We start from the raw sequence: 15,183 nt of genomic DNA, 5'->3' as shown, positions 1-15,183 counted from the left end.
CCGGGGGCGGCTCCTCCCAGCGCCGGACCCCGGGCTGGGGCACGGATGTGGGGTGCAGGACTCTGATTGTTGTGAGAGAATCTGTGATCGTCCTCCAGCGTCTGGGTCACTGCCCCTCCCGCAGCAGGCGTGGGATTGGACTGCACTGAGGAAGTGCCGCTCCTGGCCGGCCCCTCCTGGGCGCCGCGGCCTCGTCTCAGCGCAGCCCCCGGGCGGCAGACGCTCCGGTCAGGACCTGCCCCTGATGGCCGGGCAGTCAGTGCAGAGAACGCGATGGTGAACACGTGTTTTCTTTGCCAAAACACTTAGAAACCCGTGGACTTAATACGCCCCTCGCAGGGGGTTAGCAGGTGGGAGAGGTTCCTCAGTAAGTGGGTGAATGTTCGCTCCTCCCCGCCGTGTGGCGCGCTGCTGAGGGGCAGCCGGGGCATTCTCCGCCAAAGCTCGTCTCCTGGGCTGGGGGGCACGGAAGCCCCGAGAACAGCTCCGCGTGAAGACAGCAAGCGGGAGGGGTCGGGTTCGCACTCTGACACGGCCGCGGGGTCCCCGCCCCGGGGCAGGGAGAAGTCGGATGCGACTGTGAGCCCGCGTTCCCGCGGCTCGGGACGGGCGGAGGGAGCCCTGGGGGCGGAGGTCCAGGCAGCCGTGTCTGGGGGCGGTGGGGCCCAGGGGTCTGGGGGGGTCTGGCCGGGAGGGCCGGGCGCCCGCGATGCCGGCCCTGCCGGGGCCCGGCGCGCCCACACGGGGCGGGTGCATCCCTCTGTGTTCCCCGGGTGTGCGCACGACCCGCAGCAAGTGCGCTGTCCGTTGTCTGTGACGCCGCCCCAGACTGAGCCCCTGAGGACAGACTCGTCCCGCAGTCCCTGCTGTCGGGAGCTCACGGCGGAGCTCTGGGGGGTGGCCGTGGGCACTTGGGGGGCTACCTCATCTGCAGGCCTGACCAGGGTTGCCGGCCGCTTCCAGGCCGGCTCATCACTTGCCCGGAGCTGCAGCCGCTGCTGAGCAGAGGCTGGGGCTTCTGGTGCCCCGGCCGCCTCCCAGGACGGGCTTCAGGGGGGCGGCGAGGAGGGGCCCCCACGCCTCCCGTGGCCTTGTCACAGGCCGGCTGTCCCCTGCACCCCGTCTCAGGGGCACATCACCAGGGGGACCTGGGACATGAGAGCTGGGGTGGAGGGGCATGGACAGGCCACCTGCCCACCCCCCGGGGCCCTGCTCGGCGCCCTGAGGAGGGTGGCCCGCGTGTGGGCGCCGTGCCCCCTGCAGAAACCTCCGCGGCAGGCCGGCCTGGCGGGGGCTGTCTGCACCCTCAAGAGGGGCTGGGTGTGCCGCCGGGGCTGTCGTGGGACGTGGGACGAGCCGGGGCTCCGGGCTGTGTCTCTAGGGCTCACACCCTCTCCCGGTCCACGTTCTCCCCTCCCGACGCCTGCTCTACTTGGTCAGCCGTGTCGGGCTCCCAGGGGAGAGAGGCCACAGGAATCGCTTCATCAGAACCCGCTTGTCGTCTGGCCTGAGGAGTGAGGCCCTGCAGGGTGGAGCGGGCCCCCGGGCGCTGTGTCTGGACGCGGGTTTCGGGGGAGCCTTGGGCGGCTTGGGGACCCCGAGGGGCTCTTGTGCGCGCAAGCTGCAGAGGCTCGTCTGGCGCCTGTTGGTCCCACGGGAAGCGAGGGTAGAGGCCCCGCGCCGGAGCCTGTGTGGATGCGGGGCCCCTCCCGCCGGCCCCGCCTTGGCGTGTACCGTCGGCTGGCGCCTCACCTTCTGGGGCTTCCTCGGGAGCGAAGGCCCCTCCGTGACTTCGGGGTCCCTCTGCGCTCTGACAGCGGGGCAGCTTCAGGCCGCCTTGGCCCCCAAGACGCAGGGGCCCCAGCCAGGAACCCGGAGCTGGGAGTGCGGCGCTCCGCTGACCACGCCCGTCTGAGCAGCCCCTCCGGTGGTGTGACTGGGGGCGCCGCGCTCTGTCTCCAGGACAACGGCTGCCGCTCCCAGGGTGGCTGCTTCTCCAGGAGACCCCGCCAGGCCTCCAGGCTGAGCCCCTTCTCGCCCTGGGCCTGCCCTGCTGCCCCTTGCTGGCTCAGCCTGCCCCCTGGGGTCAGGGTCTCCAGGGGCGGGGTGCCCGGGGCATCCCCGGGGGTGGGGGGCCAGCCCCAGCTCAGCCCAGCCTTCCTGAGCCCCTGGTCTGTAAGGAGCGTCCTCAGCCCGCCAGCTTGGCGGCTAGCGTAAGTGGAGAGCAGGTGGAGCGCTGGCTTTGCGCTGGGCGCTTACTCAGTGTAAATGTTGGCCTTTTTTTTTTTTTCCTTTGGTAGACTAAGCTCTTTTAAAAAAATGACTCTTCTTCCTCTTTTCATCCCCAACACCTGGCACAGTGCCTGGGACATAAGTAGGTACTCAGTAAATGTTTACTTGAGTCAAATGAATCACTTTTAGCATAAACAGATATTTCTCAAAATTTCTCGTGTGCTATTTATTATTCCCTAAATAAGGTTTCGCCCTTGTTTTGATGTGTGTGGTCTTTTGGAGGAAGAGCTGGAGCAGCGTTCACACCCAAGTGGGGGTCGGGGGGGCTTGTCCGCTCTGGAGCCCTTGGAACCTTCCTGGGATTCCCTCCCTGGTTCCCCGGGGAGGCCGTAGGGCCAGGCCGTTGATCCAGACATGGTTTCCTCCCAGATTCTCAGAATCTGCACCAGGTACACCCCAGAGCAGGACACCATGACGTTTTCGGACGGCCTGACGCTGAATCGAACCCAGATGCACAACGCCGGCTTTGGCCCTCTGACCGACCTAGTGTTCACCTTTGCCGGCCAGCTCCTGCCGCTGGAGATGGACGACACGGAGACCGGCCTTCTCAGCGCCATCTGCCTGATCTGTGGAGGTACCACCACCCAGAGCACCCTCGCGAGAGCTCACGGAGAGCGCTCACACTCGTAAATTATGGGAGATTCTTCATCTCCACTTGGGAGTTATTTTGCATGGAAAAGGACGTGGATAAAACTAGGCATGCATGCTTAGAGTTTGTTGCATTTTTCCATATTATTATAAGTTAAAGGCATTTGGGGTTTTCCTGCTCTGAAATACCAAAATGCTGTCTGCATTGCCACAGCTGCAGTTTGAAGGGTAGGATCAGACCCTCTTAACGTGACTTGCCTGGGGACATTCTCAGGGTGAGTCAGGGAGCCTGCTGGTGCTGCTTGCCAAGGCGGCGGCGGGGGGTTGTAGTCCTGCATTGGCGCCCCCACCTCGGGAGGCCTGGTGTGACGCCCTCACTGGCCCACGGGAACCCAAAACAGGGTGGTTAAGGAGCTGCTGCCTTTAATTGGGGGCTGGTTTACCTGCATTTTAACCATCTGGGTCAGGTCTCCTTTAATTCAGTTCAGTAGTGACACCTCCTGGTCACGAGCAGTAATTCTCTGCTGGGGATAAAAGCCACCAGCCTTCCAAATGTGGTTTGACCAAGGACAGTCATTTTCAAGTGTCACAGGAGTGTGTGTGTGCTCAGTCACGTCCAACTCTTTCGTGACCCCTTGAACTCTATCCTGCCAGGCTCCTCTGTCCATGGGATTCTCCAGGCAAGAATCCTGGACTGGGTTGCCCTTTCCTCCTCCAGGGGATCTTCCAGACCCAGGGATGGAACCCGTGTCTCCTGCGTTGGCAGGCAGGTGCTTCAGCACTGAGCCCCCAGGGAAGCCCAGATCAGCCGCGCTCACACACCTTCAAACGTGTTTATGGGGTTGAATCACCAGATTATAGGAGGAGGCGGGGGCGTGGGCAGGGCTCGTTCTGTCCTGACCTCAATTGTTTAATACCTTGTTTCTGGAATCTAGACCGCCAGGACCTTGAGGAACCAACAAAAGTAGATAAGCTACAAGAACCACTGCTGGAAGCACTGAAAATTTACATCAGAAAGAGACGGCCCAGCAAGCCTCACATGTTCCCAAAGATCCTGATGAAGATCACAGACCTCCGCAGCATCAGCGCGAAAGGTACGACCCGTCCACCGCATCCGGCCTTTTTAGAAACCCTGGGTTTTAATGCAGCGTGTTTGACAGTAGGTACCTTTCTGTTATCATTTTGGAATTCATTTCTCTTTCAAGTCAAAAAGGAGGATGCCTTCTCTTAAACCTTATAACTTAGCCCACGCAGTGATTTTAGCAGATTATGAGAATAGCTTTACAGTTTCATGTGACTTAAGTGATTAGAAAAAGCATTTCCAAGAGAACATACTGAATACTGGATGACTGGCTTTGTCGTTTACTCGTTACATACGTTTCATTCCAGCTTTCCGCACACACTCCGGTTTGAAGAAATGTGTGGTGCTTTAGGTGCCCGTTGGGGTCATGTCTGTCCGTCAGGCTGGCCGCCCCCCTTGGGGCGCAGGTGGGTGCGCTTGTGCACCCCTGAGAAAGGGGCGTTTTCTCCCCAGAGAGCTGTGACTGGCCCTGCCTAGCGATTCCAGTCTGTACGTTTCAGAAAGTGCTCAGCAGCTTGGGCCCCCGCGCCCTTCTCGGAGGCCTGGGAGGACGTGCAGAGGACTCCAGCGCCGACCGCGGGCGTGCTGAGGGCTTGGACTTTAAAGCTGCTGGCCCCGCCCCCGCTCCCCGCTCGCCGGCAGTGCTCACGGGATGGGAATGCTGTGACCCGCGTCGTCCACATGTGGGGCTCAGGCCCTTGCGACGTGGTTGGTGCCGCTGAGGCGGTTTTCTGAGTAGTAGTTAGCGTGAGGGGTTTTACCCGCATCTCCTGCCTTGGAGGCAGATTCTTTACCCGTCTGAGCCCACAGCGAAGCCCTGCGGTGTCCAGGAGCCGCAGGTACCGCTCGGCCCCGCCTGGGGCTCCTGGCGGTCTCGGGGGGGTCCCTCAGGCCCTCGCCCCGGTCCTGGGCAACCGCTGTCCTTTCGCTGGCTCTTTTCAAGAGACGCTTTCTGGTCTCTCAGCAGGAGCTTCTCTTTGTCCGAGATGCTGAGTACACACACCCCCGTATTGTTTCCCAGAACTGAGTCTGGAGTCGATCACGTGTCCCGTCCTCCCGTCCCCGCTGCTGCCCAGAGGGAGCAGGAGTGTCTGAGCGCCGCCCCACACGCAGGCCCCGGCGCCCCGAGCTCCCCCACCGTGAGCGGCTGAGGGCAGACCCAGGCATCCCTCTCTCTCTAATCCCTCTCTCTCTACCAGCTTCTGTTCTCTCTCTAAAAGGTGCGGAGCGTGTAATTACCTTGAAGATGGAAATCCCTGGCTCGATGCCGCCGCTCATCCAGGAAATGCTGGAGAACTCTGAAGGACACGAGCCCTTGACCCCCAGCTCCAGTGGGCACACGGCGGAGCCCAGCCCCAGCGTCTCCCCCAGCTGCCTGGAGCCCAGCGGCGCCGGCCAGTCCCCGCTGCTGCAGTGAGACACTTTCTAGCTACTCCAGCATTCCCCAGTACCTTCACTCCTGGGATTTAAAATGCAAGGAAGAAACATTTTTACTGCTGCTTAGTTTTTGGACTGAAAATATATTAAAACTCAAGAAGGACCAAGAAGTTTTCATATGTATCAGTATATACCCCTCACTGTCTAACTTACCTAGAAGTACAAACTTTTTAAATTCTAAAAATCAGCCATTTCATGCAACCCAAAACGAGTTAAAAGCTTCTGTTTTCCTCTTTGAACACGCAAGATTGCATGGCAAAGACCCAGTCCCCACGGTGCACCCTGGCCGTGTTTCCGAAGACTCTGTACATACAGCGGCGCGGCTCTCCGCCTTTCGTGTCCCACGCTCCAGGGAGCCAAGGCCCACGGTCGTGGAGCGGATTACTGTGCGTGTCCAGTTAAGGGAGGGTCAAAAGGATAAGTGTTTTGCTTTCACAGAACAATCAAGACATCCAGGTAAGGAAGTGGAGTATTGTAGTGTGACGAGATAAGGCTAAAGATACTCTAATTCAGTTAGTGTAGACGCTTGTCCTTGCTCTCCGGATGCTCTCAAACTGCGTCTTTGATTTCCTGTTGCCCAGTAAATGTATCCAGATTCACTGCGCTAGCAGAAGACTTCTCTATCAGTGTAACTGCCAGTTCAGTTATCAAACGTCATTTGTTCAATTGTTGATGTCACTTTAAATTAAAAATGGTTTAATACTTGTTTAATGACATAACTACACAATTTTTTTAAAAAGATACATTTTTACAGTGATAGCCTCCAAGGCAGCAACACTCTTCAGTGTTAATAAGTTTTTGTTTACCTGTTCACAAGCCATCAACGGAGGTTCCATGGGGTGACGACGGGCCGGCCTGCCACCTGCGCCAGGTAACTCTGTGTCCCGAGAGGGAAGGGCTGACCCCCCCAAGTCCTGGGCGGACAGTCTGCATCCGCTGGCCTGGTTCAGCCGCTATGAAGCAGGGTGGAGTGGTTAACAGATCCAAGTGTCAGTTTTCTTAGGTCTCATTTAAGCACTAGTGGAATTTTTTTTTTGATATATTAGCAAGTCTGTGATGTACGTTCACTGGCTCTGTTTGTACATTGAGATTGTTTAACAGTGCTTCTATGTTCATATACTGTTTACCTTTTTCCATGGAGTCTCCTGGCAAAGAATAAAATATATTTATTTTAAAGGTGTATGAGAGATTTTACTGCACATTCATCTTAGTCAAGAGACGGAGAACACAGTTCCATTTTTAATGTTTAAATTTCATTTCAAAAAGCAGGTCTGTAGTCTGCAATCATGACAATTAAAATCTGTGCTAATGCACAAGTCTATAACAATTCTACAAGCCAATCAGACAGTACATGACATTTCAATGAGTAAAAAAGAGCATAAAACTGTATGTGTAAGAACAAAATGTTAAAAGGCCTACCACAATAATAAAAAACCATCAATTACATCATCACATTAAAATAAGCCAGATGTACAAAAGTCTGAGACAGAAAAGACAAAAGGACAACACAAGTTATCTGCTGAGAACTGTTTCTGTGCTCTGTGGGCACTTAATTAAACATTGCAAAATCGACATCTTCTTCCTCATCAGAGTCTGCAAAATATTTTACTTCCTTCCTCGCCCGGCCAGTCCGTGGCAGCGACGGCGGCTCGGCAGTGAGGTCTGAGGGGAAGAGGTCCACATCTGAGTCCTCGTCAAAAGAGGTTTTCTTCGGCTTCTGGGTTTGTTTGTTTTTAAAAAAAAAAAAAAAAAAAGTTAAAAATAGAAAAAGAAAAGGACTGATTATTCCTTCACTTATTTGGGGACATACTGAAAATAATGGTTCTTGTAAGATGAGAACTATAATGCTAAGTTACTTAAGTGTGAGGCCCATTACCTAATCCTCTATAATGATAACCACCACCATTACTTCTTTATAAACGTATGTTACCCAGCAACTATGCACAGAAAAGTAAAAATTCAGCTTACTGCTAAGTACCCATCAATTCATGAGAAGAAAACAAGACTGCCCAGGAGGTTGTGCACAAGGTAAGTGTTTATAGAAACGCTGAGGACGGGTACCAGGAAGGACCGCAGTCCTAGCAGACAACTGGGTGGAAAAGGTCAGTGTAAAGACCACCACAGAGCTAAAGGCATCTGTTTGCGTTTTTAAGTTTTAAAAGGGGGGCGTTTGATATTAATTTACCCAAAAGAGACAGTGTACTTCTGGAGAAGGGTCAGACTAAAAATAAATTCAAATTAGAAAATCAAATTGGTCCTTGTCAAATTGCAAGTTGCAAAAAAGAAATAGCTTTTATTTGATCCTGAAAACTAGTATTTCAGTTAAGGCAGCATGTAACTTCTGCCATTGGAGGAAATGGAGTACTCTTAAGTAGGCTAATTTATGTGACACTCGTATCTAAGAGATGGTCCTGATTATATAAATTTTATACCTGGATAACTTTTTAACCATAAACAAGCCCCCTATGGATAAGAGATGCTGGGTTAAGCTATAACAAGACATCACAGTAATAAGCAAACTCAGCCAGTTACACATCATCTTAAAACCGTAAATTAAAAAGATGCTATTACCTTGCTGGGTGGTTTGGAGGTCTTCCTGCCAGGATTGTAATCACCTTCGTTTTCAGAGCCAGATGCTTTCCTTTTCTTTGCCCCTCGGCCTTTACCTTAAAATGATACAAAGCGGTTTTTCTCCCAAAATTAAGTACAGGATAAAAAGATAAATGCCAGAACACACTTTCCTTCTTGGGCATGCCCAACTGGCCCTGCAGCCCTGATCTCTTAGTATGACTGACGCAGAAAAAGTCTGTCACCATCACTTTAGTCATGCCAACCCCAGAACATAAGAGTATTTCACAAACACACTTAAACTAGTGGGAACATCCTAGTGACAGATTTTAATGACCAAGCCCCCTAACACACAAAACATCTGCACATCCCGTGGTACCTGGGCCTGAAACAAAAATCTTAACAGTATGTGGTGTTTTGTAAAAATTAGTTCCTAACTTGCCACAGACCAGTACTTTTAAAAGTATAATGTGAATCACTAGGAAAGATGATATATATGGTTTAAATGCTTCCTCTAAATTTTACTTATCACACTAGTAACAGTTGCATATCCCATTTTAAGCAGCACAATCCTAAAGTGTATCACCCCAGCATTAGTCATGGGAGCACCTGTCAACTCTTCACATTCCTTCTCAGATTAGAATCACCCCCGTGTAGCCTAGGTTTTTTTGTCTACTTCATTCTTATCGGAGGAGGAAAGCGAAAAGGTAAAATATGAATGGTTACCAAATGTTCCTACAATGAAGCCAGAGACAGAAAATGGCAACTCTAACTCTAAATTTTTTACAGTTCAGGAGCTATGGCTAGATTGTATGGTAAGGAAAGACTGCTAAATGGCCTTGGGACGGCACTGAATGGGTCCACCTCCCGCGCCCCTGTTTCTCCCCAGCCCCCCCCGTTCCCCCTTGGGGCCAGGTATATCTATGTATTTCCTTACCCCAGCCACCACTTTTAAGAAATAGACATGCTGACGGCAGTATCCTATCAGGTGGTGAAAGACGGAACAGCTACCCATAGAGAAACCACGTCTTACATAGAAAACACCGCTGACGACCCGAAGCTCCTCTTCCTGGAGAGGAACTGGTGCTGTGCCCCGGAGGGGCCCTGAGGACAGCTGTTTCCACTCCCAGAGGAGGACCGGCCTCTGCCTGCCAGTCCTTGCTCCAGCCTCCTGCAAGGAGTCCCACACTTTAAGGAGGAGCCCTCACTGCCTTTTAAGGAATGGCTTCCAGTGAGTCCCCTGCAGGGGGTCTTTAACCCATTCTCTGGTTGCAAGAGAGGTCTTTGTTTCATAAATCAAGAAACTGAGACTCAAACTGACTGGACCAAACTGCTACTTGCTTGCTTAGGATTTAGTTGAGCACTGATCATCAGAATCACTGGGAACTACTGAGGAGTAAAGCTACTTAAAACCAGGTGCCCAGTCTCTCTAAACTCAACGAGTCGAAGAAAGGAACACTTTGCAGAGGGAATGTGCTGAAGATCGTTACACAAAGATTATCCTCACCTTTTGGTGCTGTTTTCTTTGGAACGCCGAATTCAGAATCCGAGTCAGAGTTCACAGTCTCTACTTTCTTCTGTTTGGGGGCCCTCTTGGGCTTAGGGGCTGTATCTAAAGACGGTTTTCCTATTAAGCAAATATCCATTTCACAGATCAATGTAATATTACTTACCAGCAACCCAAGCTGAATCGAACGATCCCGTAATGACAGGATTTCTTACTGCTGATGTGGAACTGAGTGACCTTACATAATAAAATGTTTCATCTGCTGCCAGTGTAAGGCAAATAACTGCTCATAGGTGACAAAATGCTTTTTATCATACGTAACTTGCCTTTTGATAATTCAAGTGACGTTTTAAACAAGGGCCATTAAAATGAGTGAATGAAGGGGAGAATAGGTCACCCCCATCCTCCTGAGCCGGAGCCTCAGGGCGGGTGGATGCTGGCTGTGCTGGCCTTTAGTTAACACCGAACTCTTGTTGGGTTTCACGGGAGTGAACAGCTTGAAGAAGGAAACAGGCTGATCACTGGGAGAGGAACTGGCTCCACGTGTTCAGGGTGGCTCTCCGGTGTTCCATCAAGACAGGATGCTCGCAGGGAAGCTGAGGGCCTGTCTCGGTCTCAGCGCCCCAGAAGCCCCCCAACCCTCACACACACTGCAGTTAGGGCTGTCTGGGAGGCGATGAGGGCAGCTGGGAACGGGTAGGGTGTGGAGCCTGGCATCACTGAACACTTAACCACACGAGAAATCTGACGGCTGGTATGAAACCAGAGTGAGCTAGCCTGAAGGCAAGAGCCCTGAGAACCGCAACCAGCTCCCCTTGGCCACCAGTCGCGGGGTGGGGACAGCAGCGCGGAGGAGCTTCCTCCGGTGAAGAATTAGGGCCGAGGGCAAGCAGGCGAGAGGCCCGCTGGCCAGACGATTTCTCACCGCGGTCCTGGTGTGTGCGGAGGAAGCAGGGCCTTTCTTTGCCTCTCTGCCCCTCTGATACATGTGTGTCTACAAGGGTGGGATGTGTGCCGCCCTTTTCAAATGCTAAAGGTACATTCCAAACTGTTTACTGTCTTGCTGGCTAAGTAGTGAAGCTCTTTTAAACACGGAGCACTAACACCTCCTTCAAGGGATGTGCCTTAGTGCTAGTAACAGATTCGTGACTCAGCTCAGCCTGGTGATAGACAACCTGAGGCTGTGGAACAGAGAAGCCACCTGACTCACAAAAGGGCCCCGTGAGCCGACCAGCGGCTCCAGGGACGAGTGAGGCAGGCCCCGCGGCCACGACCAGCTGCGCGAGGACAGTCTCGCCACAGCAGGCCGGTACTAGAGAGCTGGCTTTTGATAGCAGCACATGTGATTATAAGAGCTTTAAAAGGAGACCTGACAGACATTTTAATAATTACCTCAGTAGTTGAGAAAACCAGACGGATTCTCTGTATGTACATTTATACTTTAGAGCTGTTTTCTATTGAAGTACTAGTGCAATTAGTTTCAAATTATATTAAATTTCCTTTAAAATCAACTATATATAAAAAAAAATCAACTATATATGACTTATACGATGCTTGACAAAAATAAATGTAAGTACATACCCTTTTTAGCAGCTACTGTTTTACTTGGAACTTTTTCTGTTTGCTTCAGACCAAATGATGGTGAAAATACAGAAGCAGAATCTTCTTCATTACTGTCAAATTTAGCTGAATCTAAAAATTAGTTATTTTTTTCAGTAAAGAGATTCTATAAGGACCACTAAGTAGTTAAACTTTATTTTTACTGATGACATCTCTAGCTAGATAATAAATCTTTATATTTTGTGATCATATAATCCACAATATACAAACAGCAGAAATAAAAATATTACAATGTTGTATTTCAAAAATGTTAACTCTGTAAAACCACATAGAAATGCAGAGAGTAATAAAAATTCTTAATACTCCCAAATGCTAATCATTTAAAACTGATCAATTCAAAAATACTGGTTTTAAAATGAGATATTTAATAAAAGTTCTCACTGTGATTATTTTAGTATATACACAGCTAATTAACCATTTCAGGAATATCAATAACAACATTCAACATTTTTACATCATTTAAGTTTAATTTAAAAGGCAAGTAGGTACCTTCAGTTTACTTTTACACTCAATTTAATCAGTTTTCCCCTCCATCCTTCCTTTCCTCAAACCAAAAAGGTAACTTGGGTGTGAGTGAGACTTTTATATGGCTGTTCTGACAGGCCTTCAAAAATGCATTATCCATATATACATTAGAACATGTACCAGATCTATGTCTGTCTGTCCACAGGTATGACATCACCAAATGGTCAGTAGTGAAATCAGATTGATGATACTCTCTGCAGCCAAAGAAGCAGCTCTACATCCACAAAAAGACGACCTGGAGCTGACTGTGCTCAGATCATCAAGCTCCTTATTGCAAAATTCAGGCTCAAACTGAAAAAAGCAGGGAAAGCCACTAGGCCATTCAAGTACAATCTAAATCAAATCTCTTATGATTATACAGTGGAGGTGACAAATACATATAAGGAATTAGACCTGGTAGAGTGCCTGAAGAACTATGGAGGTTTGTAACCCTGTACAGGAGGCAGTGATCAAAACCATCCAAGAGAAAAACACAAGAAGGCAAAGTGTTGTCTGAGGAGGCTTTACAAATAGCTGAGAAAAGAGAAGCAAAAGGCAAAGGAAAAAGGGAAAGACACCCAACTGAATGAAGAGTTCCAGAGAATAGCAAAGAGACCTAAGAAAGTCTTCTTAAGTGAACAATGCAAAGAAATAGAGGAAAACCAGAGAATGTGAAAGACTAGAGATCTCTTCAAGAAAACTGGAGATAAGGGAACATCCCATACGAGGATGGCCATGATAAAGGACAGAAATGGTAAGGCTCTAACAGAACAGATTAAGAAGAGGTGGCAAGAATACACAGAAGAACCATACAAAAAATGATCCTTAATGACCCAGATAACTGCGATGGTGTGTGGTCTCTCACCTAGGACCAGACATCCTGGAGTGTGAAGTGGCCCTTAGGAAGCATTACTATAAACAAAGCTAGTGGAGGTGACGGAACTCCAGCTGAGCTATTTAAAATCCTACACGATAATGCCATTAAAGTGCTGCACTCAGTATGTCAGCAAATTTGGGAAACTCAGCAGTGGCCACAGGACTGGGAAAGGTCAGTTTTCATTTCAATGCCAAAGAAGGGCAGTGCCAAAGAAAGTTCAAACTACCACACAATTTCACTCATTTCACATGCTAACAAGGTGATGCCCAAAATCCTTCAAGTTAGGCTTCAGCAGTATATGAACCAAGAACTTCCAGATGTACAAGCTGGATTTAGAAAAGGCAGAGGAACAAGAGATCAAATTGCCAATGTTCGTTGGATCATAGAGAAAGCAAGGGAATTCCAGAAGAACATCTTCAGTTTCATTAACTATACTAAAGCCTTCTGACTGTGTGGATCACAACAAACTCTTGAAAATTCTTAAAGAGATGGGAATATCAGACCACCTTTCCTTTCTACTGAGAAACGAGTATGCAGGTTAAGAAGTAACAGTCAGTGCCAGGCATGGAACAATGAACTGGTTCAAAACTGGGTAAGGAGTATGTCAAGGCTGTATATTGTCACCCTGCTTATTTAACTTATATGCAGAGTATATCATGAGAAATGCTGGGCTGGATGAAGCACAAGCTGGAATCAAGGTTGCTGGGAGAAATATCAACAACCTCAGATATGTAGATGATACCATTCTAATGACATAGAGTGAAGTGGAGCTAAAGAGCCTTTTGATAAGGGTGAAAGAGGAGAGTGAAAAAGCTGGCATGAAACAACTTTCAAAAAATTAACATCATGGTATCTGGTCCTATCACTTCATGTCAAATAGATGAGGAAAAGTGGAAACAGGGACATTTTATTTCCTTGGGCTCCAAAATCACTGTGGGTGGTGACTGCAGCCATGAAATTAAAAAGCACTTGCTCCTTGGAAGGAAAGCTGTGACGAACCTAGGCAGCATATCAAAAAGCAGACACATAACTTTGCCAACAAACATCTGTATGGTCAAACTATGGTTTTCCCAGTGGTCATGTATGGATGTGAGACTTGGACCATAAAGAAAGCTGAGCACTGAAGAATTGATGCTTTTGACTTATGGTGCTGGAGAAGACTCTTCAGAGTCCCTTGGACAGCAAGGAGATCAAATCAGTCAATCCTAAAGGAATTCATTGGAAGGGCTGATGCTGAAGCTCCAATACTTTGGCTACATGATGTGAAGAGCAAACTCATTGAAAAAGACCCTGATGCTGAGAAAGACTGAGGGCAGGAGGATATGGGGGCAACGGAGGATGAGATGGTTGGATGGCATTACTGATTCAATGGAGAGGAGTCTGAGCAAGCTCCAGGACATAGTGAAGGACAGGAAAGTCTGCGCACTGCGGTCCATGGTGTCAGAGTCAGACATACCTTAGCATTTGAACGATGACAGTCTACATGTTTATCTAGCTACATGAATGTGTATTAAAAAAATGGAAAATAGTAACTCAAATATAACTAGATTTGTTTTGACCTTAGAAATTCTACACACAAATGTAGGCAATTAAAAAAAGTATGCACACTGATTAAATTTGCTTCTATGAAGGTTTTGTCTTATAGCTACTAGAATTTAGTAAAACAAATTGGCATATTGGTAGGCTTGTAGCTTTAAACATCCTGTCATAAACCTACTCTCATTGCCATGAAAATTTTCAGCCTTCCAACGTTTCTGTCTGTACTTTTTTCTCCTTAAAACACTCACACTCCTCACCCCTCACCCACACAAACACGTCAGCACCTGCTTCTCCACCTAAGTGCTTCCATAATGCTAACATTGACCATAATGCCAACATTGACCATTCAGTTGGAACTCACATCAGGAAAAAAATAAACCTTATTACACTGAAGAAAATGTAAAGAGAAAGTAAGTTTACTACTCATAAAAGAAGCCATAGCAATAATATGTAAATAACCAATGAAAAGATGAAATGAGCATACCATCTTCTGACTTCTGAGAGTATGAAGGAAAAGAGAAGAGAGTCCCAAAATCCTGACTCTTCTTGTCGTGGGAAGACTTTCTATTAAAGAGAAAGAAATTAATCACCACTTAAGCCATGATCTCAACCTTGAAAATGTATATATAATATTTATTGCAAGGTTATAATTACAGAGCAGTTTAGCTCTCACGTGTTTCTCTTTGTAAAACACAGGGCACCCAAACTCCTTTTTGCTCTCTCATTAGTGTGCATACACAGAGACAAGACAAAACAATTACTTAACAGAAAAGCAAAAGTTCCAAGTTAATCAAAATACCACAGAGTTTTATGGTTGACAGAACCACTTCAGAATTTAACATCAGTAAATTATTGGCAAAAATCCAAGAAGAAAGTCAGTTTCTGTCAGAGGAGGCAATAATCTGATTTCTCATACTTTACTGCATGTGGTAAAATACTTCCTTAAAAATCTGAAATAGTTGACAAACTTCATATCCTACATGTTACCTGTTCCCAAGCACCAGAGGCAAGAAAAGCCAACCACGACAAAAGCACAGGAGGTAAAGTAAACCTCCCGATTCTAGAGACTTCATAACTTTTCTCTGAACCAAGCTTGTCAAGTTATGTCCCACACACCTGCTGCCTAATTTTTTAAATGGAATTTTACAGAACACAACTACACTCATCCAT

General features: G+C 48.7%; 2 protein-coding genes across 5 annotated transcripts in view; one reads left to right on the top strand and one right to left on the bottom strand.

Annotated features, from left to right (window-relative positions):
• The window catches only part of RARB (retinoic acid receptor beta), a 572,080-nt gene extending 565,502 nt beyond the window's left edge, over window positions 1–6,578 (top strand). For both annotated transcript variants that reach the window (XM_043893860.1, XM_043893861.1), the window contains 3 exons: window positions 2,662–2,866; window positions 3,816–3,974; window positions 5,182–6,578. In XM_043893860.1, the coding sequence (XP_043749795.1) occupies window positions 2,662–2,866; window positions 3,816–3,974; window positions 5,182–5,378 (561 nt within the window). In that variant the 3' untranslated portion in view covers window positions 5,379–6,578. The remainder of the gene's footprint in view (window positions 1–2,661; window positions 2,867–3,815; window positions 3,975–5,181) is intronic.
• Window positions 6,579–6,624: 46 nt separating this feature from the next.
• Window positions 6,625–15,183, bottom strand: part of TOP2B (DNA topoisomerase II beta) — a 61,193-nt gene continuing 52,634 nt past the window's right edge. For 2 of the 3 annotated variants that reach the window (XM_043893859.1, XM_043893856.1), the window contains exons 32-36: window positions 14,498–14,577; window positions 11,055–11,165; window positions 9,474–9,593; window positions 7,970–8,064; window positions 6,625–7,115 (exon numbers count right to left, since the gene is read on the bottom strand). In XM_043893859.1, the coding sequence (XP_043749794.1) occupies window positions 6,948–7,115; window positions 7,970–8,064; window positions 9,474–9,593; window positions 11,055–11,165; window positions 14,498–14,577 (574 nt within the window). In that variant the 3' untranslated portion in view covers window positions 6,625–6,947. The remainder of the gene's footprint in view (window positions 7,116–7,969; window positions 8,065–9,473; window positions 9,594–11,054; window positions 11,166–14,497; window positions 14,578–15,183) is intronic. The other variant, XM_043893857.1, reaches the window with a different exon arrangement.

Source organism: Cervus elaphus, chromosome 32, assembly GCF_910594005.1.
Source record: "Cervus elaphus chromosome 32, mCerEla1.1, whole genome shotgun sequence".
In the NCBI taxonomy this organism is placed as follows: Eukaryota; Metazoa; Chordata; class Mammalia; order Artiodactyla; family Cervidae; genus Cervus; species Cervus elaphus.
The sequence above is the reverse complement of the archived record's forward strand: the minus strand, read 5'-3'. Positions and strand labels throughout refer to the sequence as shown.